The sequence below is a fragment of the Globicephala melas genome, chromosome 7 (assembly GCF_963455315.2).
Source record: "Globicephala melas chromosome 7, mGloMel1.2, whole genome shotgun sequence".
Lineage (NCBI taxonomy): Eukaryota > Metazoa > Chordata > Mammalia > Artiodactyla > Delphinidae > Globicephala > Globicephala melas.
Window position 1 is genome coordinate 26,800,234 of NC_083320.1, and position 21,666 is coordinate 26,821,899.

The following is a 21,666-nucleotide window of genomic DNA, read 5'->3' on the forward strand; positions in this document are numbered from 1 at the left end:
TGTGACACAAGTTCTTATTGCTCCTTGAAATGAGTTTTCTTAAGTAGCTTAAATGTCTTTTCTAAAATTTTATTTGCTGTTAATTTCTGTTACATGTGAGGATATTTCCTAAACAAGACTAAAACATCTTAGCCACTTCACAATTTCCAAATTAGGGGATTTCAAATTGATGAAGATTTACTATATTTTTCATAACCTCTGCTATGACAAGTTCCCTAAATTTAGTTTTTGAAAACATACTTGCCAGAACATTACAGGCTAATCTTAGCAAACATAACCTTTGTAGTCACTCAATTTTATTTCCTTTGCCATACTTACTTATTACAAGGCATGGAATAAAAGGCTGCAGTTACCTTCTGAATGACTCAGGAGCATATGCCACCACAGTAACACAGAGCTTAATGGCTTCACTTATAGAGAAAGTCAGGTCTTCGTTTCCATAGCAGAAATCTGAAGGGACAGAAGGGCAAGGCACACAATCAGAGTGGATTCCACCAGGGATAAAGAAGAATTTATTACTCCTAACACTTTCTTTCCAGTTATATTTTGTAGGCATTTCCTTGTTAGACTTTATTCCTAAACTGTGAACACTTAATATCCTCATCTAAAGGGACTAAAAATTCTGTTCTATTTTTGAATAATCAGATGACAAATAAAAGTGCTTTATTTTGGTAGTTTAAAAAAACTCATCTAATAGAAGGATATTTGGATGCTGTAAGGCAAGACATGAGACTTCATCTTTGAATACCTCTAATTGTAGACATTCCATGATAATAAAAGCCTGTCTTAAAGGGTTATTCACTTAGAATTGCCCAGGAAAACCCAATTTTCTGAAAACTACAGTGGTCTATTGAGCCCCCCTTTTAATACAATTTTCATGGCAGAGAATCCTTTACATTTTAAGATTTACAAGAAATTTAAGAAAAACAGGAGATAGGAAAATGTACTCATTTAATTTATATCACCGTTCCACTTATTTTTGCTATTTTGATTTAGCTCAAAATATTCAGTATAAGGTCGTTTAAAAAAAGAAAGATTACAAAAAGAAAAAGAATGCCAAGGCAAGTTTTGCTTTTACCTAATGACTTAAGAGGCTTCTCAGCTTTGACCAGCTCTAAGATGTCTAGGATGTCCGTGGTCTCCCCCTCCAGCGACTGCAGCAAGTCAAACAGGCACTGAGCTGACACGCCTTTGCTGGACCCAGTATTGGCAGCATCCTGTACAAAGAAAAGCCATTTTAGGCCATCATTAAAAAGTTTACAAATAACAAATTCTGGAGAGGGTGTGGAGAAAAGGGAACCCTCATACCCTGTTGGTGGGAATGTAAGTTGGTGCAGCCACTGTGAAAAACAGAATGGAGGTTCCTAAAAAAAACTAAAAATAGAGTTGCCATATTATACAGCAATCCCACTCGTGGGCATATATCCAGAGAAAACTCTAATTCAAAATGACACATGCACCCATATGTTCATAGCATCACTATTCACAGTAGCCAAAACAGGGAAACAACCTAAATGTCCATCGACAGATGAATGGATAAAGAAGATGTGGTACCTATATACAATGGAATCCTACTCAGCCATAAAAATAATGAAATAATGCCATTTGCAGCAACATGGATGGACCTAGAGATTATCATACTAATTGAAGTTAGAAAGAGAAAGACAAATACCATATGATATCACTTATATGTGGAATCTAAAATATGACACAAATGAACTTACCTATGAAATAGACTCACAGACACAGAACAGAATTGTGGTTGCCAAGGAGGGTGAAGGGGGATGGATTGGGAGTTTGGGATTAGCAGGTGCAAACTATTATATATAGAATGGATAAACAACAAGGTCCTACTGTATAGCATAGGGAACTATATTAAATATCCTGTGATAAACCATAATGGAAAAGAATATAAAAAAGATGTATATATATATATGTATAACTGAATCATTTTGCTGTACAGCAGAAATTAACACAACATTGTAAATCAACTATACTTCAATTAAAAACAAAAGAAAAGCCATTTTAGTTTATTAATTCCTACATCAGTACTAATATGGTTTGATCAGAAATACAATTTTCATAAACACTGCCATTGATAACAATATCTAGGCAGTATTCAGCTTACAGAATTCTGCATCCAACCATGCTATTGTATGGAGTGAACACCTGAGTTTTAAGGGATCTATTAAATGCTAATCTAGTACAAAAGAGATATTTGTGGAAACTCATAAAAATACAGCAACATGTGAACTGCCAGTAAAGTTCATGCCTATGTTTTCTCTGGTCTATGATAATGGGACTCAGCATTCCCCCGCAAATTTCCATAATGGATTGGTTGAATACATCAAATATGTTTGAGAAACAGATGAATTTTTTGACAACCCTGGGAATTTTACAGGTCTTAGTTGATAATCTATCTCCAGAATGGAGATACTTACCGTCTCAAATCTCTGTAAAATGACTTTGATTCATTCATTAAAACAACAAATCCTCCTGGGCATATATCCAGAGAAAACTCTAATTCAAAAAGATACATGCACCCCAATGTTCATTGCAGCACTATTTACAATAGCCAGGACATGGAAGCAACCTAAATGTCCATCGACAAAGGAATGGATAAAGAAGATGTGGTATATATATACAATGGAATATTATTCAGCCATAAAAAGAATGAAACAATGCCATTTGCAGCAACATGGATGGACCTAGAGATTATCATACTAAGTGAAGTAAGTCAGAAAGAGAAAAACAAATATCATATATTAATGCATAGATGTGGAATCTAGAAAAACAGTATAGATGATCTTATTTGCAAAGCAGAAATAGAGACACAGACGTAGAGAACAAATGTATGGATACCAAGGGGGAAGGGGTGGTGGTGGGATGACTTGGGAGATTGGGATTGGCATATATACACTACTACGTATAAAACAGATAACTAATGAGGACCTACTATATAGCACAGGGAACTCTACTCAATGCTCTGTGGTGACCTAAATGGGAAGGAAATCCAAAAAAGAGGGGATATATGTATACATATAGCTGATTCACTTTGCTCTACAACAGAAACTAACACAACATTGTAAAGCAACTATACTCCAATAAAAATTAATTAAAAAAAAAAAACCTCATTAAATTCCTACTATGTGCCAGGCACCATTTTGTGCACTGCAGTTACAGCAAAACAAAAACAAAAACAAACAAAACAACAACTAAAAACAAGCAAAAGGCAAGCAAAAACCAGACAAATGTCTTGTTTTAACGGAGCTCAAATTCTATTGTGAGGTGTGGTAAAGATACATATTAGTGAAACAAATACATATATTACATGTGATATGATATAAATGCTCTGCAGAAAAATAAAAATAAAGCAGGGTAAGTGCTAGAGAGTGACAGAAAAAAATGAGAATCTGGAACTCTTCCTTTTATCATTTTCCATTTTCCATCCTTTCATTAACTGAGTATAAAAATCCAGAGAGTTGATCTATTGACATCCTAGGGGCCGAAATAACGGTTGAAGAGAAACGTTGAAGAGAGAAGATTTTCTTGTTGAAAGAGAAATAATTTTTGGTATTTATATTCCATTGCTTGAATAAAGAGAGCTGAGAGACTGATTATACAAATGCACAATGACCAGGCCATACATAAATATAGAACTGATCTACAATCTGTAGTAAACAGCCCAGGAATCCCTTGCTGTAGTAAGCTCTGAATAAACAGACTTTGCTTTCCTCGTTGGGTTGGTCTTTATTTCCACAGAGCTTACTCACAGGAAACTCCAGGAGAGGGGCCACACTTGCAAACAGCTGGAGCACAAAGGGCTTCCGGTGTAGAATGTAGAACTGATGGCAGGCGAATTCAATGGCTTGACGCAACTGGGGATTGCTTTCATAGTCAGAGTACACCTATGGGAAAATGTCACCATATTCAGAAAATTCCTTAACAGCCTACTAGAGTTGTGTTTGCTTTTAAAACTCATAGCCATGGGAAGCATGGACGGAAATGACTAACTTCATAAACTGATGGAGGGGAGTGTAAAATGGTATATACCTTCTTGAGAGAGATCTGGCAATATACATAAAAATCCTAAAAATATAGATATGTTATATACATATATATTTATATACTTATATATATATATAAGTATATTTATATTTAATCCTAAAAATATAAATATACTTTTTTCTCGGGAAGTTTGTGACTAGTGATTTATCTTAAGAAAACAGACAATGTACAAAGATATAATATATACAATAATGACTGCTGCAAGGTTGCTTAAAATAGTAGAAAATTTGAAACAACTTAAATTATTCATAAATTGGGGTTAAGTGTATTATGTATATGCATTCAACAGAATACTATCAGTTATATTTTAAAAGATGCTATATAGTGCTACAGGGAAAACTCCCACAATATTCTTTTTTTTTTTTTTTCCCCACAATATTCTTAGTGTCACATTAAAAAAGGTAGGTAACAAACTTGAATATATGGTACGATTCAACTTCTGTTTTAGAAAAAGTAGGAGAGAGTACCAAGATTTTCAAGATGTGTAAACGATGGTTATCTAGGGGGAGGATTATGGGTGATCTTTTTTTTTTTTTTTTAAATAATATTCTTTTTTCTTTAAACCCCACATTTGTTTATTTATTTATTTTTGGCTGTGTTAGGTCTTCGTTTCTGTGCGAGGGCTTTCTCTAGTTGTGGCAAGCGGGGGCCACTCTTCATCGCAGTGCACGGGCCTCTCACTATCGTGGCCTCTCTTGTTGCGGAGCACAGGCTCCAGACGCGCAGGCTCAGTAGTTGTGGCTCACGGGCCTAGTTGCTCTGCGGCATGTGGGATCTTCCCAGACCAGGGCTCGAACCTGTGTCTCCTGCATTGGCAGGCAGATTCTCAACCACTGCGCCACCAGGGAAGCCCCATGGGTGATCATTAATTTCTTCTTTAAACTTTTCTTTATCTTTCGAATTTTATAATGAGCATTTATTGTTTTTGATAATTATTTAAAAAGTTATACAGGAAATTCCAACTATCTAAAAATAGGACAGAGTGCCCTGATGATATTAAAAGTCAATTTCTTGGGCTTCCCTGGTGGCGCAGTGGTTGAGAGTCCGCCTGCCGATGCAGGGGACACGGGTTCGTGCCCCGGTCCGGGAAGATCCCACATGCCGCGGAGCGGCTGGGCCCGTGAGCTGTGGCCGCTGAGCCTGCACGTCCAGAGCCTGTGCTCCGCAACGGGAGAGGCAACAACAGTGAGAGGCCCGCGTACCACAAAAAAAAAAAAAAAAAAAGTCAATTTCTTGCCCCTGTAGTTGAGCAAACGCCACTTTACACAAACATGCATTACTTCCATAATTTTATTAAAATTTCCATAAAAATGAGAAGTAGGATGAGCCCTCAAGGCCCCTTCTGAACTTTATTCAGTACTCCTAACTGTAGCCATGTACACATTAGGCATGACTAAGTGAAAACTGTTCCTGCTACATTCACCTCCTCCAACCTTGTCATACCAAATTTAATGGCAATGAAAATCTCTATTCAGATAGAGGTTGGAGACTCTCTTGGGAGAAACATCAACTGAATGCTTGCCATACATTTGAATAATGGTTCTCAAGCTTCCTAGGGCATCAAAACCACCTGGAGGTCTTGTAAAAACACAGATTACTGGGCCCTGACTCCAGACTTTCTGATTAAGTAGCACTGGGATGGAACCCAAGAATGTGCATTTCTAACAAATCCCCAGGTGATGCTGCTGCTTCTGCTGCTGTTGCTCCAGAGATTGCACTTTGAGAACCACTGGTCCAGAAGAAATGGGAAAGCAGAGCCCAGGTCTGGGAGATCTCAGAATAGAATGGAATATTATGACCTTTTGGAAGTTTCTAGGGGGGGTTCATTTGGTGCCTTTTGAGGTCATAAAAGAAGAAAATTCCATCATTAAAAGTTTTGGTACAGATCTTGTTGACCTGTTCCATGGGCAGGAGAGGACAGCCTGTGCACCTGCAGCATGGTGGGCAGAATCCACTGGTAGCCGCTGAGGGAGAAGAGGTGATTGAAGTGCACAGCGCTGTTGATGACGGTGGCCGCGTACTGCCTGAGCAGGGCACTGTCTTCTGGGTGCAGGATCAGAGCCCCGTTAAAAACGTTGAGGAAAAGCATGATTTCATCTCCCCAGGGAAACTCGCTCGGCATGCCCAGGAACATCTCCTCCAGGAGCTGGATCCACAAGCTTTTCTGAAGAGTGTCGAGGCCAAACAGCTCCTTCCCAGCTGTGAAACATGAAACAGCAGAGACAGAATTAGCCCCACGCCAATCCTGTCAGTGTGGAGGGCAATCAAACCCCAGGGCGCTGCTGTTTCCAGCTCAGGGACATGAAGATCTACTGCTGATACGCTTCCCAGAGCAATATTGCAGCCACTGCTGTGACACCTCCTAGCCCTCCAAGCACTTTCTTCATCACCTCTTTGATTCAACTCTGTGGGCAAGACAGGTGCAGTGTCTTGCTGCTGCATAAGCTGTGGCTTTGAGAAAAAATAAGCTATTAAGAAAATGGCAGGGCTGGGACTTGTTCTTTGAACTCATGGTCAGACTAGAGCTGTGTCTACTATTTCTCTGGAGCTTCTGGATGAAGATGTAGAGCATACGGATGCTGATTTAAGTAAACTGTCCCAAATTAATAACTGAGTAACAGAGCGTGGTTTCAAAATGGGTCTCTTCCAATTTCTCTGTCTCAGTCTCTCTCTCTCTCTCTCTCAATTTGAATAATGGTTCTCAAGCTTCCTAGGGCATCAAAACCACCTGGAGGTCTTATAAAAACACAGATTACTGGGCCCTGACTCCAGACTTTCTAATTAAGAAGGTATAATTTAGATAGAGTAAAAGGCACAGAACATAAATGTAGAATTCAATGAATTTTGACAAAAATACCCACTCAGGTAACGAACACGCCAATCAATGTATAGACCATTTTCATCACCTGAGAAAGTTCTCTCATACCCCTTTCTGGGAAATCCATTCCCCCCAGTCCAGAGGTAACTACTGTTCTGATTTCTGTCACTGTAGATTCGTTTTGCCTCCTCTTGAATATCATATAAATATCTGTTCTTCACTTAGTCAAGTACTCTCCTAACAATACCACACTGCTTCCTTCAATTGCTTACGATTAGCTTAGAGCAGTGGTCTCAGGATTTGGTCCTTGGCACAGAAGCACCAGCCTCACCTGGGAGCTTGTCAGAAATGCAAGTTCCCAAGCCCCATTCCAGAGCTACTGAATCAGAAACTCGGGGCTGGAGGGTGGGACCCAGCAATCTGCGTTTTATCAAGTTCTCCAGGTGATTCTTGTGCTCACTCCAGAGCTGAGAGCCACTAGCTTAGAGAACTGTCTGCCGATTAAGATAGAGACGTCCTCTAGCTGAGGACAAAAGAAGGGCAGGAGAAGAAGCCCAAGAGAGGAAATGCTTCTTTCCTAATACCTTGAGGATCACTGAAGAGTGAAAACTCCGCATCAATAGCACTTCGAGGGAATGAGGGCAGTCGGAGGAGGTCTTCCTGGAGCATGGAGACGTGGGACTGCTTGTGGGCTGTGGGGATCTTCTGGGTGAGGGAGATGAGAAACAAAACCCTCCCCACTTCCTCCAGCTTCCGAGTGAATACCTACCGGCAAAGGCAGGAGCAGATGAAAAGTAGAATTGGCAATTCTGAAATTACCAAGAGTGAAGAAACTGAAGTGAAAACCTTAATGGCAAACCGGGCTGATTAAAAATTGAAAGATGGGGGAAGTGAAATGGGAGAGAAATATTTTTTCTTTACCACACAGAAAGAGCAAACAATACTTAATTGACTCTCACTTCCTGCATCTGTCCTACAGAAGGAAGTGTTTCTTATGGAGTTTGCCAGCTAGAGGAGGAGAACAAGGCAAGCACTGTCAAGAGCAGTTCAGTAGTAAATACAGCCCATTTGTTTGGATGTCATAATATAGAAGACCTTCTCCAACAGGAGCCAGTCAGTTCCAATTGCTTCTATCATTTCTACTGATGCCTTACGCTGTTTCTGGGTTTGCCTCTTAAAGACTGAAATGGGCTCCAGGAAAAACCTATCTTGGAACAAAAGCTAATAGGACCTAGATTGGTGGTCCTTTAGCTCTTAGTTTAGACGACGTGAACATGGGTCTTTCGGTCCTTCCCTTAGTGCCTTTTCTGTTGCTGATCAGTGGGCAGGGGGATGTGACTAGGAAGATGATAAGCAGTGAGCAGCTGTGGAGGAGACTTCAGAGCCAGAACCACAGGTCTGTCTATCATTATCTCCCTGAGGAAATTAGAAAGAAGTCTTAAGATCCCAAATTGGAGTATAAATAGAGTAAGGGCCCCATTTTATGTTATTCTCTTAAAATGTGTTCTTAAACATGACTAAAAAAACACACTCGTGAAGTGCGGTTACTGATTATGGTTTTCATTATTTTGCTGCCAAAATCAGAGGCTGGGATAATTTGTGGGGAATTGTTTTAGGAATTATTTATATTTAAGGTCTTACAGTTTTGCCCAACACCTCACACTTTGTAATACATTCACTATTTTCTTTCTTCTAAATGCAATTTAGGTAGTTAATACTATGTTTTTAATTACTTAAGCGGTCGGATTCTATGCCATCCCCTGAAGATATTTTTGAATAGCATCCTTGCTACATGCGGAAAAACTGAAATAATAGTGTGTTTCAACATTTTATTAAAAATAAATGAATATAACACAAAGACCACATTAAGATTGTATCATTATTAGAATTGTGTACTACAGCTATATTTCGCTTGCAAAATAGTGAATTTCCTTAAGCTCAAAGTCTGATTTATGATGAGATGTGTAAACATTATTCTGTTCTTCAATCTTAAATCTAAGTACAGCTGCTTGATTCTGTTTCCTCCTATTTTAACAGAAGTCAGTAACATGTCCAAGGTCAGATCCCTGGTCAGTGGCAGAGATGGGACTGAGTCCAAATCTCTGGACCTTGGTGCAGGGCCTTTTGCAGGCACACTACATTGACCCCTTTTATTTTTTTCCAGCTAGCATAAATTTCCAGGACAACCTTCTTATAGCTACACTATGTGTACTTCCAATCCTGCTTTACAAAAATGTGGAGTGAAAATCCAAACTTAGAAACTAGTAGGTAAATAAATTAGAAGATTTCTGTTATTTATACCCCAATGATTTCTCATAGCATTCTCCAAGTGAGTGTTTCTTAATACCTTTACATTATTCATCCAATTTATAAAAACTTGGTTAAAACACTATTTTTGGGAACTATCTATTGACCAAGGGCCCATCATTCTCTCTCTAGAAAGGATCATAACAGAATCTCAGGGCTGGCAACCGTTTACAGAGCATCTATCCCAATGACATGACAAAATAGAATAAAACTGTGGTGGTCAGGCACCTGTTTCTGAATGAGCTCCTGTCCTTTCTCTGGATGCATATGTACAAGGTTCAGCTGCGGAGACACGGATCTCCTAAAAGGGTAAATATCCCGAACATAGGTCTGTGGTGGGATTACACAAAGACAAAAAAAGAGTTCCAATAATTAAACTCTGACTCTCATTTCCTCTTTCCCCAAAGGTCAGACAAACATGTTATGTATTTTCTGATGGTTTAGATTCTTACTACTTTACGCTCCCCAATTCTACAAAATCCTAGGGAAGATAAACACCCTCCTCGGGAAAGCTTCAATCTCCCCAGGCTGAGTATGCTTTCCAAAGTCCAGGATGCTCTGTCAGGAGCCAAGGAGCCAGAGGCCATTTACTAAAACCCATTCTGAAGAAGAAAAGAAAAGCCCTGTAAAGTGATGTCAGTGGTCTTCCTGAGGTTTCCTTTGTTCATTAGATCACGTTACCACAATCATGCTTAATGTAGTAGAAAGCGGCACGAGAACAACATTAACATTCCAAATAAACACGTGTACTTACAATACGGGCAACTTAAGTGTTCATCTAGATGTGATAATGATGAGTGACGAAGAGCCTTACTTATCTCCTTTAATTATTACAACGACCCTCAAGTAGCTACTATCATCACCTTCCCTTTACAGACAAGGAAACTGAAGGGTACAAAGGTAAAGTGGCCAGTCCAAAGCTAATACATCAGCAGTGAGGTGGTGTGAACCAAGCGGCCATACGCCTCACCTATAAACAGCGACGCCCCCCTGAGTGAAGCTGCCCTCCGGAAAGGCATAATGGGCTTTTGACACAGCTCTCCATGAGCGTCATCACTGCAGTCTCACCTTATTGTAGTGGATAAGGTTCCATCGTTTATCCATGAGAAAGTAATGTGTAGACTGGGATTCTGGGATATTAAAAAACTCCAGACACTCCTAGAACGACAGCAATTTTTAATAAACATTTACTGAGATCATATTATGAGCCAAACAGTAAGCTGAAAGGTAAAAATGTCGTAAAACAAGGTAACTTCCTGTAAGGAATATATATGTATTTATATCTTACACACATTTTATATATTATGTGTGCATATATATACATATATATATTATATACACACACATATATATGAACATTTACGTGCACACAGCTATCCAAAAAAATGACAGCATAAAGACTGATTGTGTAAGGTAGTGCAAGATGGGGTAGGGGATTAAGACGTGCAAACTACTATGCATAAAATAAATAAGCTACAAGGATATATTGTACAACACAGAATATAGCCAATATTTTAGAATAACTATAAATGGAATATGGCCTTTAAAAATTGTGAATCACTATGCTCTATACCTGAAATGTATATAATATTATACATCAACTATATCTCAATTTAAAAAAAGCCTGATAGTGTAATACAATCTATCTGCTCTGTTCTCATAGAGCTAAAAGAGGTACAATTACAATGTAGACTTGAGTGATGAACTGTGAAGGCACAGTGGCATCTACTGGTCTCAATATCAGAAGAAAGCATGTTTAGTAGCAACATTAAGAATAATATGAACCACAGTGATTAAGCACTTATTATCTACTATATTCTATGCTCAATGCTTTCAATGTAGAGAACTTGTATAACCTGCGCTAATAATCGAGCACTGTTGAAAAAGAAACTGAGACTAGAGAGAGCCTGTCGTTTGACTTATTTAGATAACACTGGTTGTGGTGGAGCCTGGGTTTGAACTCACTGTCTGCCTTCATGCTATCCTACCATCCAAAGTGAGTAGGAAAATGAAGTGGCTGTTAAAGTTTGCTTCACTGGGCCTGAGAGATGCTCTGGAGATGAAGGAGTGAGGCCTGGAGGAGGCTTAACGACCCTTTCTACTGAAATAAAATACACAGGCTTGCAAAACTGAATTTCTCAGAGGTCTTTTCTGGGCCGAAAGTTTGGGCTCCAGATAAACAGGGAATCACTGCACTAGTGTACTTACTACTTTCCCTTAACAACCCCACAGGCATGAGTAACAATGGACTGCGTATCTCTTAAGGGGCGTAACTGTCATAACCATTAAAAATACTTTCTTGATTCACTTAGTTTATTCTAAGGTATATATTTTCTGCCTCTCCAATCACTTCTGTCAGTGGCAAATCAAGACTGTGGATTGTTCAACTCAATGCCACAAAAAGCGTCTCTGGCATGGACTGTCACCTGACCCCTAGAGTTTGTCCAGTGCCCTTGGTGTGCAAACCCAGGGCATCTCCAGAACTGCCACAAGTGATGCCAGGATACTCCTAAGCAGGATTCACAGCATCTCAAGAGGAGTGTCACGTGGCTGCTGTAACTGAGAGGGAGCCAGCATGATCTTGCCTACATCCATGTGGGGAAAATTATGCAAGGAAATAGAGAAAGTACACAAGGGTTGGGCAGATTCTAGAAGAGGTAAATAAATGCATATATTCATTTGAAGATAGAGAAAGGCAATTTAATTCAAAACTGGATGATCAGTGAAGTGGCCATAGCCATTGTGCATTAAAAACAAATCACTTCTGTCAAAAGTCATCCCTACCTTTAACAGGGCTTCAAACTGAGTATCTTCATGGACTGGTAACTGGGTTGGGATATCACACTCATTCTGTCCATGAACTACCAAGGTCTTGGTACCTACAGAAGGTAAAAATCATAATAAACCGACTTCTACTATAAGAAAGTTTATAGATAAAGCACAAATTATTAAAATATTACCAATAAGCTGATGTTTTTATCATGATTACTACTAGTGAGGGTTTAATGCGACTTGTGCATTGTACTAACTGCACTCCTTTGTTTCTAGTTAAATATATATATATATATATATATTTTTTTTTTTGCGGTACGTGGGCCTCTCACTGTTGTGGCCTCTCCCATTGTGGAGCACAGGCTCCGGACGCACAGGCTCAGCAGCTATGGCTCACGGGCCTAGCCGCTCCGTGGCATGTGGGATCTTCCCAGACCGGGGCACGAACCCATGTCCCCTGCATCGGCAGGCGGACTCTCGATCACTGCGCCACCAGGGAAGCCCTAAATATATATTTTAAATATGTTTACTTATTATTTAAAAGTCATAGCTACCGTTTATGGAGTTCCCCATACTTTTAAATGGTTTTATGTGCATAATCATATTTAAATCTCATAGCAACCCTATGATATGGGTATTATTATTTTCACACTACAAATGAAGAAACAGAGAGAACTTATTCTTATAAATAAGAACTTATAAGTAACTTAGTCAAAGACACATTTATTTAGTGGAAGAGTCAGAATTCAAACCTTAAGCATTCCAACAAATAATCTATTCCTTTATTTTAAATGAGATGATGAGGTAATAATGGTTGAGAAGATACAAACAGAGCTATTAGCAAAAGCTAAACAAGTACCTGAAAGGTAGTTTAAATTTACAATTTCTGTATTCCGCTTGGCTGGTGAGACAGTGAACATTATGATATATCTTGATTTATAATGAGCTGTTTTTAAGTGTATGCCTGACAATATGTTTCTTTGCTGTGATAAAAGCTGATCTCTTTGTTGAGCAACCTATAGACACATAAATATACCATCACCACTTACTGAATGCTTACCACGTGTCAGGTGTGGCAGCTAGTATTGTACAAACCTAAACGCATTTATTCCTCACGATTATGAAGTACGAATCATACTCCCATTGTACGCGTGAGTAAAGAAAGCTTTAAAAGTGATGTCCTTTTTCATAGCTAATATTCATTACACAGATGATAAATGGCAGTGCTCTGATTTTAACATAGGCCTCCTTGCTGCCAGAACCTGTCTTCTTATCTATATATAATTTTGTCTTTTTATTTCAATACATGTATTATCTCACATTTTCTTAGACATTGCGCAAGGATAAAGGCTTGGCAAAATTTCATCTCCAAGAAAGGCAAGCTATCCAAAGCGAAAAGGAGTTGGACCCAGAGTTTATATCACACTGCATGTTTTTTTGTAATTTTCCTTCCTGCTTTTCCCTTTTCCAATTTTTCATAAAGCCATCTCTCAGTGAGTTTACAAAAGCCTGGGGTCCCTGCCATGCAAACAACAGTATTCTCCTTGCAGTGCCAAAAATTCATTCAAAAAGGCTCTCAGTTCAGCTGGCCCTCTGCAATAGACTTAAATAAATCTTTAACCTTGGCAGTCCTTCAAGTACTGATTCACGTGGATCTCAGTTCTGATGTCTCCCTTTTCATCTGGCAATTGCTGACTTTTAAAGGGTCTATTGTATGTCTTCAGATTGTATCCAACAAAAATTCTTTGAAGCACTCAATCCCAGGGTCAGAAAATTTTCTCATGAATGAAAGAGACACTTGGTTTGTAAAAGCCTTATTTATACTCCTAAAAAAGTTATGTCTTCCAAAAGCAGTACCTGGCATTGAAGCGGTCACCAGGAGCTTGACCTCACATTGCTCCTTCTTCATGGTCTGCTTCAGATCCTTGAAGAACAGGCCTTCTACGTAACCCACCACCTCCCACAGGAAAGTCAGAGTGGCTGAAATGGCATCCATCCCCCACTCGCAGGGGGTCCGCACAAAGTACATGATTAATCCTACCTATAAGTCAGAACAGGAAGTGGTCACAAAGTCACAGTAATTCTGATCTTACATTCTCATTGCCTTGGCTTTTCATTTTCTTAATTAAATACTGTTTTTTTGACTTTGAATTCTCTGTTCAAATGCTTCTCTAACACTTTCAGTGGAAGTAAGCAGAAGAAGGGACAAGGGGAAAACTGGCCTGAACAGGTTGCCATATATTTTTATGTCATCACTAAAATACTTACTGCTATTTTTTTTTTTAACATCTTTACTGGAGTACAATTGCTTTACAATGTTGTGTTAGTTTCTGCTGTATAACAAAGTGAATCAGCTACATGTCTACGTATATCCCCATATCCCCTCCCTCTTGCGTCTCCCTCCCACCCTCACTATCCCACCCCTCTAGGTGGTCACAAAGCACGGAGCTGATCTCCCTGTGCTATGCAGCTGCTTCCCACTAGCTATCTATTTTACATTTGCTAGTGTATATATGTCAATGCTACTCTCTCACTTCATCCCAGCTTACCCTTCTCCCTCCCCATGTCCTCAAGTCAATTCTCTACATCTGGGTTTTTATTCCTGTCCTGCCTCTAGGTTCATCAGAACTATATATTTTTTTTTAGATTCCATATATATGTGTTAGCATACCCTGAGAAAACCATAATTCAAAAAGAGTCATGTACCACAATGTTCATTACAGCACATTTACAATAGCCAGGACATGGAAGCAACCTAAATATCCATCAACAGATGAATGGATAAAGATGTGGCACATATATACAATGGACTATTACTCAGCCATAAAAAGAAACGAAATTGAGTTATTTGTAGTGAGCTGGATGGACCTAGAGACTGTCATACAGAGTGAAGTAAGTCAGAAAGAGAAAAACAAATACTGTATGCTAACACACATATGTGGAATGTAAAAAAAAACAAAATGGTTCTGAAGAACGTAGGGGCAGGACAGGAATAAAGACACAGACGTAAAGAATGGACTTGACATGGGGAAGAGGAAGGGTAAGCTGGGATGAAGTGAGAGAGTAGCATTGACATATATACACTAGCAAATGTAAAATAGATAGCTAGTGGGAAGCAGCTGCATCACACAGGGAGATCAGCTGGGTGCTTTGTGACCACCTAGAGGGGTGGGATAGTGAGGGTGGGAGGGAGACGCAAGAGGGAGGGGATATGGGGATATATGAATATGTATAGCTGATTCACTTTGTTACAAAGCAGAAACTAACATACCATTGTAAAGCAATTATACTCCAATAAAGGTGTTAAAAGAAAAAGGAATTTTTAAAAAAATGACATATACATTTTTTCAACAGAAAACTAAAATTATGGACCGACACGAGGAAGTTCTACAATGCCAAAGGGAGACAGAGAGGAAAGAGACATTTACTGAGTGCCCATCACATGCCAAGGATTGTGCCAGGAGGGGCTTCCCCATACAAACAGTGGTGAATTCAGCTGACCATGATTCACCTTCAGTCATATAATTAATGGGAACTTATTGAAAAAAAAAAATCTCCTAAGATCTTTTTCTCTTATTGTTGCTTCCTACTTGGAAATGAATATTTATAACCTACTGGAGGTGAAACTCACCAAGTAGTTGAATAGGATGTGAGAGGTCTGAGCAGGAAAGTCTCCGATATTCAGGAGAAGTTTGCGCAGCATGTACATTAACTCATCCTGAAAGAACAACAGAATTTCTAGGTCTCATTCAGCTGCCATGCTGTAGGAAATAAAATTAACTTCTTGAAAAGCAAGGTAGGGGGATTTTTCTTACTTTTGCCCACATGTTGATTTCCCTTATGTTCAGAATTTTAATATGGTATTTGTGATACTTGTTAAATAGCGTTTAAACCAACTGTAACACCGTCTCCTAGAAGCTAATACATGAAATTACTAAGCAAGAGTCAAACTTTTAAATAAAAATGCAGACCGTGTCTATAGGTCCCAGGCAAATCACAGGAAAGCTGTACATCTAGTCATCTGTTTGCTGTGGCTTCCAGGTGTGATGGAAATGTGAGGAGGATCTATCTTAAGAAACCATTAAACAAACTAGGTTTATTGAACTTCACAGTTCTGCTTCCTACGTTTCAAGTCAAAGAGATAAAGCTGGGCCAAGAGAGAATAAATGGAGGTGTTTCTAATTAACCTTCCTTTCAGAAACTTAATCTTCCAGTGAACAGGACCATAACACAGAAATGAAGAAATAATTTGTAAACATCAGGGTATTTTGCCATTGCTCAGAAAATGACTTTTATTTGGCATAATCTTCTCACAGGGTGACCTGATAAATTAGATTTTTTGATTAATGGAGAGTTTCAACATGCTCTAACAATACTACCTGCACCACGTACTACCAGCCAGTCAGAATTCAGTAAACGTACCGAACACTGAAAACATTAAACTGAATTTAATCTTTGTTTAAAAGACTGAGAATCTTTCAGTATCTTAGGGTCATTACTAGCAGGGTACCATATACATACGGAGACATCAGTGAATGGAGAAATTCAAAAGAAAACAGCCAAGTTTAATTTGTTCATCATTATCATCATCCAAAGTACTTCTCGGCTATATGTCAGAGGACACCAATGTTGCATGCATGTCACTATAAAGTCCACTGCTTGTTTTTAACCATGTTCACACACATAGCTACACAGCTACACTATAAGAAAGAGGAATTTACTTGTCTGTTGCTGATGGTCAGTTTTTCCAGGAAATGTCGAAGAACTGTTGATGGATCTTCAATTAGACAATTCCATAAGACTTGCTGGGCCACAGCACTCACTTCAGAAGAGAAAGGAAATTGAATATTCATCTTAAATGGAGATAGATCTATTAGATAAAGTATTCAAATAATTTACTAAACTTTAATAGGTCTCTCTCAAATTCTTGCCTTACAGAGGTTCTGTGAACTCTTTTTCTATTGAAAGGCAGGTATCTGTTCTTTTTGTTGTTGTTTCTGAACATTTTAGCCTATAAGGAAAATGTGACAAAAGAGTATAGGATGCCCTTTAAATATCAGCGTTGCTTTTGTTAAAAATGCATTTGTGATATACAATGGAATATCATTTAGCCATAAAAAAGGAAATCCTCCCATTTGTGACAATATGGATGGACTTTGAGGGTGTTATGCAAAGTGAAAGAAGTCAGACAGAGAGAGAAAAATGTATGATCTCACTTACATGTGGAATCTAAGAAAAACCCAAACTCATAGATACATAGGACAGATTTGTTACCAGAGGTGGGGGGGTGGGTACTGGGGGGAGGGAAGGTGGTCAAAGTTTACAAACTTCCAGTTATAAGATAAATAAATCCTGGGGATATAATGTACAGCATGGTGACTGTCGTTAACAATACTGTATTGTATACTTGAAAGCTGTTAAGACAGTAGTTATTAAAAGTCCTCCTCAGAACTTCCCTGGTGGCACAGTGGTTAAGAATCCGCCTGCCAATGCAGGGGACAAAGGTTCGAGCCCTGCTCCGGGAAGACCCCACACGCCATGAAGCAACTAAGCCTGAGCGCCACAGCTACTGAATTTGCACTCTAGAGCACACGGGCCACAACTACTGAGCCCGCGCACCTAGAGCTCGTGCTCCACAAGAGAAGCCACCACAATTCGATGTCGGCGCACCGCGACGAATAGCCCCCGCTCGCCGCAGCTAGAGAAAGCCCACGTGCAGCCACGAAGACCCAAAGCAGCCAAAAATTAAAAAAAAAAAGTTCCCATAATAAAAAAAAATTGTAGCTATGTATGGTGATGGATGTTAACTAAACTTATTGTGGTAATCATTTTGTAACGCATACATATATCAAATGTTTATGTTGTATATCTAAAACTAGCACAATGTTATATGTCAATTACATCTTAATAAAAAAAGAATACAGTTATGAATCTTTCTTTTGGAAATTACCCTAATGTTAACAGTGGTAAGTATTTATTAAAGTCCCACTTCATTGTTTATTGTATGCAGAAATTCCTAAAGTAATTATTTGGTTTAGAAAATATGCTTTGTTTAGAATGCACATGAATTAGACATGACCTTTTATTCTTCACATGAATGTTTTAAATAATAACTCCCACAGCAAGATGACATAGTTGAGCCAGTAACAGTTAGGGTTCCCACTTCTAATGAGGGTGTCTTAGGAATAAATAATTATTCCTAATGTGAAAGAAAGTGCTACTTCTTGGGGAAAAGTGGTCAGTCTAAGGTTGCCTGAAGTGCCCAGGCTAAGAAAGCAGGTGGGTAAAAGTGAGTAGGGGGTAAGCATTAGATAATCTTCCGTTTAAATGGTTTAGTTTAGTTTTCTAAACTAGGAATATAGAGTTTAGCATAAATTTATTTTTCAGCCTATATTTAAAATAAATCATACCAAATTTTTTTGCTTCAGAAGCTAACCATCAAATTAAAATTGAGCTATATAAATAAATAATTTAACAGATGTAAATATAAGCTTTAACTTTCATGTATCTTTATAAATAATTAAAATAGATGTGGGTTTTTGTTAAGTTGAAATTGGTTGCAAAACTATCTTTATAACACTATATTCTAATTGCTAAGTACGGCAGTTTAATGCTTAAAACATGAGAAATACAGAAAAAGACAAAGAGGAGAATAAGACTGATAAGTCTACCAACCACCAAAACAACTATAAACATTTTAGAGTATATTTTTTCATATATATGAAATATATATATTTACATGTATCTTTAAGTAATATCATATAGAAAATACTCTCTGGTACTCACATTTTTAATTATAAATTGAACACTTTTATGTTAATATTTTTCTAATGTGCACAGAAAGCTGTCATATGGAGGTACCATGATTAACTAATTGCTTATTGTTGGACATTTAAACTCTTTTCGAATATTTGCTATTTTAAAACTATACAAGGTACAGCGTTCTCTGTAAACCTTAATTCACCCCTCATTACTGCCTTAGGAAATTGCTAGATACCAAAATCTGTGTCAAAGGGTGTACACACTTTTAAGGCTTATGGTGCATACTGTGAAACTGTTTCAGAATGCTTGCATTAAATTTTTACTGCCGTCAGCAAGGTGTGAGGATAATCTTTTCTCTGAATCTTTACCAGCTATGCATAATTTCTTTTGAAAAAATCCTTGCAATTTTTTATATGAAATGTAAGATTTCACTGTTGTTTTAAACAACAGTGTTATTTACAGATTTAATTGGCTGTTAGAGTGTGTGTTTATATCCTTTGTCCATTTCTCTACTGGGGTATAAAAATGTCATTATTGAGTTATAAAGGTTCTTTTTTTAAAAAAAATAACATCAAGAATATTAACCTGTTATCTGTGACAAATGTAACTCATCTTTACCCCTAGTTTATCATTTCATTTTTCAATTATTTTCTTTACATACTACCTTTGGAAAGGAAATCAAGTGAGAAAGATGGCATTAATGATGTCAGCCAATGGCTAAGATTTCTAAGGTGGCCAAAATCACTATTTGATTTCTCCGTGGCCAAATGAGGGTTGGTCTGTTCTCCAGTCCTAAACAATGCTCCTGGAAAAAACTGCCTATTTTAAGTGCAATATCTTGGTCATAAAGTTCGTGGGAGGAAAAGGTGGAGAAAGTGGTAGTGTTAGTTCAGACTACTACAAATCTGTCATTACAGTATGTCCATAAAACAACTCCACACGTGGCCAGTGGTTCATGGCTTCGAGGGCACCCTACTGCTCTTTATCAGATGAACGCCTTCAGTATTTATTAGAGTTACTGACGGTTTTGACTAGTCAATACTGTATACCTGTTGGGCTTCCCTGGTGGCGCAGTGGTTGAGAGTCCGCCTGCCGATGCAGGAGACATGGGTTCGTGCCCCGGTCCGGGAAGATCCCACATGCCGCGGAGCGGCTGGGCCCACGAGCCATGGTCGCTGAACTTGCGCGTCCGAAGCCTGTGCTCCGCAACGGGAGAGGCCACAGCAGTGAGAGGCCCGCGTACCGCAAACAAACAAACAAACAAAATCTGTACCTGCTACTCCATCTTCCCGCACCTCACCATCCTCCATCAGGTGGACAATGGGGAGCACTGCTGCACAGATGCATGCCGGGAACACAGCCTGCGGGGGCTGAGGCACGTGGGGGCTGGGCATGTGTTCGGTGGTGTGCTCCTCATCTGAAGAGGGAGACAGAATCAGTGTGCTTTTCTCAGTTCAAGACCTACTTATGGAACTTTTTTTTCTGTGCAGATATCTAGTCGTGCCAGCATCATCTGTTGGAAAGACTATTCTTTCCCCCATTGACGTTTCATGGCACCCTTTTCAAACTTGAAATCAACATACATGTAATGGTTTACTTCCGGTTCCAATCTAGTCCCTTGACGTGTATATCAACCCTCAAGTCCATACTGCACAGTCTTGGTTACTGCAGCTCTGTAGTCAGTTTTGAAATGGGGAAATGTAAGTTTTCCAACTTTGCTCTTCATTTCCAAGATTACTGTGCCTATGCAAGGGTGTGGAACGGTTGGAACCCTCATGCTTTTTGGTCGGAATGTAAAACGATACAGACACTTTTGAAAAGAGTTTGGCAGTTTTCCTCACAAGACTTATACATAATGGTTCATAAGAGTGTAATTCATAATAACCAAAGGGTGGAAACAACCCAGAAGTCCGCTCTAACTGGTGAACGGATAAACAAAATGTGGCGTATCCATATAATGGAACATTATCTCGTAATAAGAAGGAATGAAGAACTGATACACGTGGCAGCATGAATCGACCTGGAAAGTATGCTGAGTGAAAGGATCCAGTCACAAAAGGCCACATATTCTATGATTCCATTCATATGAGATGTGCAGAGTAGGCAAATTCACAGAAATCGAAAGTAGATTATTTCTCGTCAGGGGTTGGGGGGAGCGGTGGATGAGGCGTGACTACTAATGGGTATAGGGTCTCTTTTGGGGATAATGAAAATATCCTAAAATTAAGTAGGGTTGATGGTTGCACTCTACAAATATACTAACAACCACTGCATTATGCACTTCAAAAGGGTGAATTTTAGTATGTGAACTATATCTCAATAAAGGTGTTAGAAAAAATATAGATATGCCTTGGGCTGCTGTGATTAATTTGCATTGGTCATTTTTGAAGTTTTCCAGGGTTGTGCACTGAAGGGTTGAGAACCACTAGTTTCTGTACAGCTTTTTGATGACTTTATAAATCGTGATGAAATCTGTATAATCATGAAGGAGCGAGTCCCCAGACAGTTATTTATCATTAGAGAAGCATAGTTTTTAAATTCTTAGAACTGAAGAGTATCACATTTCTCCCCCAGAATCAGATTTCATTACAGGACTGGCACGAGCTTTGTTCCTCCTTTGATAAATTATTCCAGAACAGCATTCTAAAGCATCCTACTGAGTCTTAGCTATGCACTGGAATCACCTGAGATTTTAAAAACACTGAGGTGCTTGAGTCCCACCCTTAGAGATTCTGATTTGGTCTTGGGTGTGACCTGGGCATTTTTAAAAGCTCCCTGGTTGATCGTAATGTGTAGCCAGTGTTGAAAACTGTTAACTGCCTAGAATGATGTTTTATTGAACCCTCAGCAATATGATGACATGTAATGTAATTAAAATAGAACCAATTTATCAAGGACATTTGCTGGATTAAATCAACAATTTTTTTTTAGAATACCAC

The 21,666-nt window shown here is 38.8% G+C and overlaps 1 protein-coding gene across 11 annotated transcripts in view; it reads right to left on the minus strand.

Annotated features, from left to right (window-relative positions):
* Window positions 1–21,666, minus strand: part of UNC80 (unc-80 homolog, NALCN channel complex subunit) — a 243,086-nt gene that overhangs the window by 50,424 nt on the left and 170,996 nt on the right. For all 11 annotated transcript variants that reach the window (XM_030853253.2, XM_060301889.1, XM_060301888.1 and 8 more), the window contains exons 35-46: window positions 20,001–20,144; window positions 16,687–16,787; window positions 15,597–15,683; window positions 13,823–14,006; window positions 11,978–12,072; window positions 10,262–10,351; window positions 9,422–9,523; window positions 7,471–7,651; window positions 5,999–6,267; window positions 3,774–3,908; window positions 1,079–1,217; window positions 354–450 (exon numbers count right to left, since the gene is read on the minus strand). In XM_030853253.2, coding sequence (XP_030709113.2) covers window positions 354–450; window positions 1,079–1,217; window positions 3,774–3,908; window positions 5,999–6,267; window positions 7,471–7,651; window positions 9,422–9,523; window positions 10,262–10,351; window positions 11,978–12,072; window positions 13,823–14,006; window positions 15,597–15,683; window positions 16,687–16,787; window positions 20,001–20,144 — 1,624 coding nt within the window. The remainder of the gene's footprint in view (window positions 1–353; window positions 451–1,078; window positions 1,218–3,773; window positions 3,909–5,998; window positions 6,268–7,470; window positions 7,652–9,421; window positions 9,524–10,261; window positions 10,352–11,977; window positions 12,073–13,822; window positions 14,007–15,596; window positions 15,684–16,686; window positions 16,788–20,000; window positions 20,145–21,666) is intronic.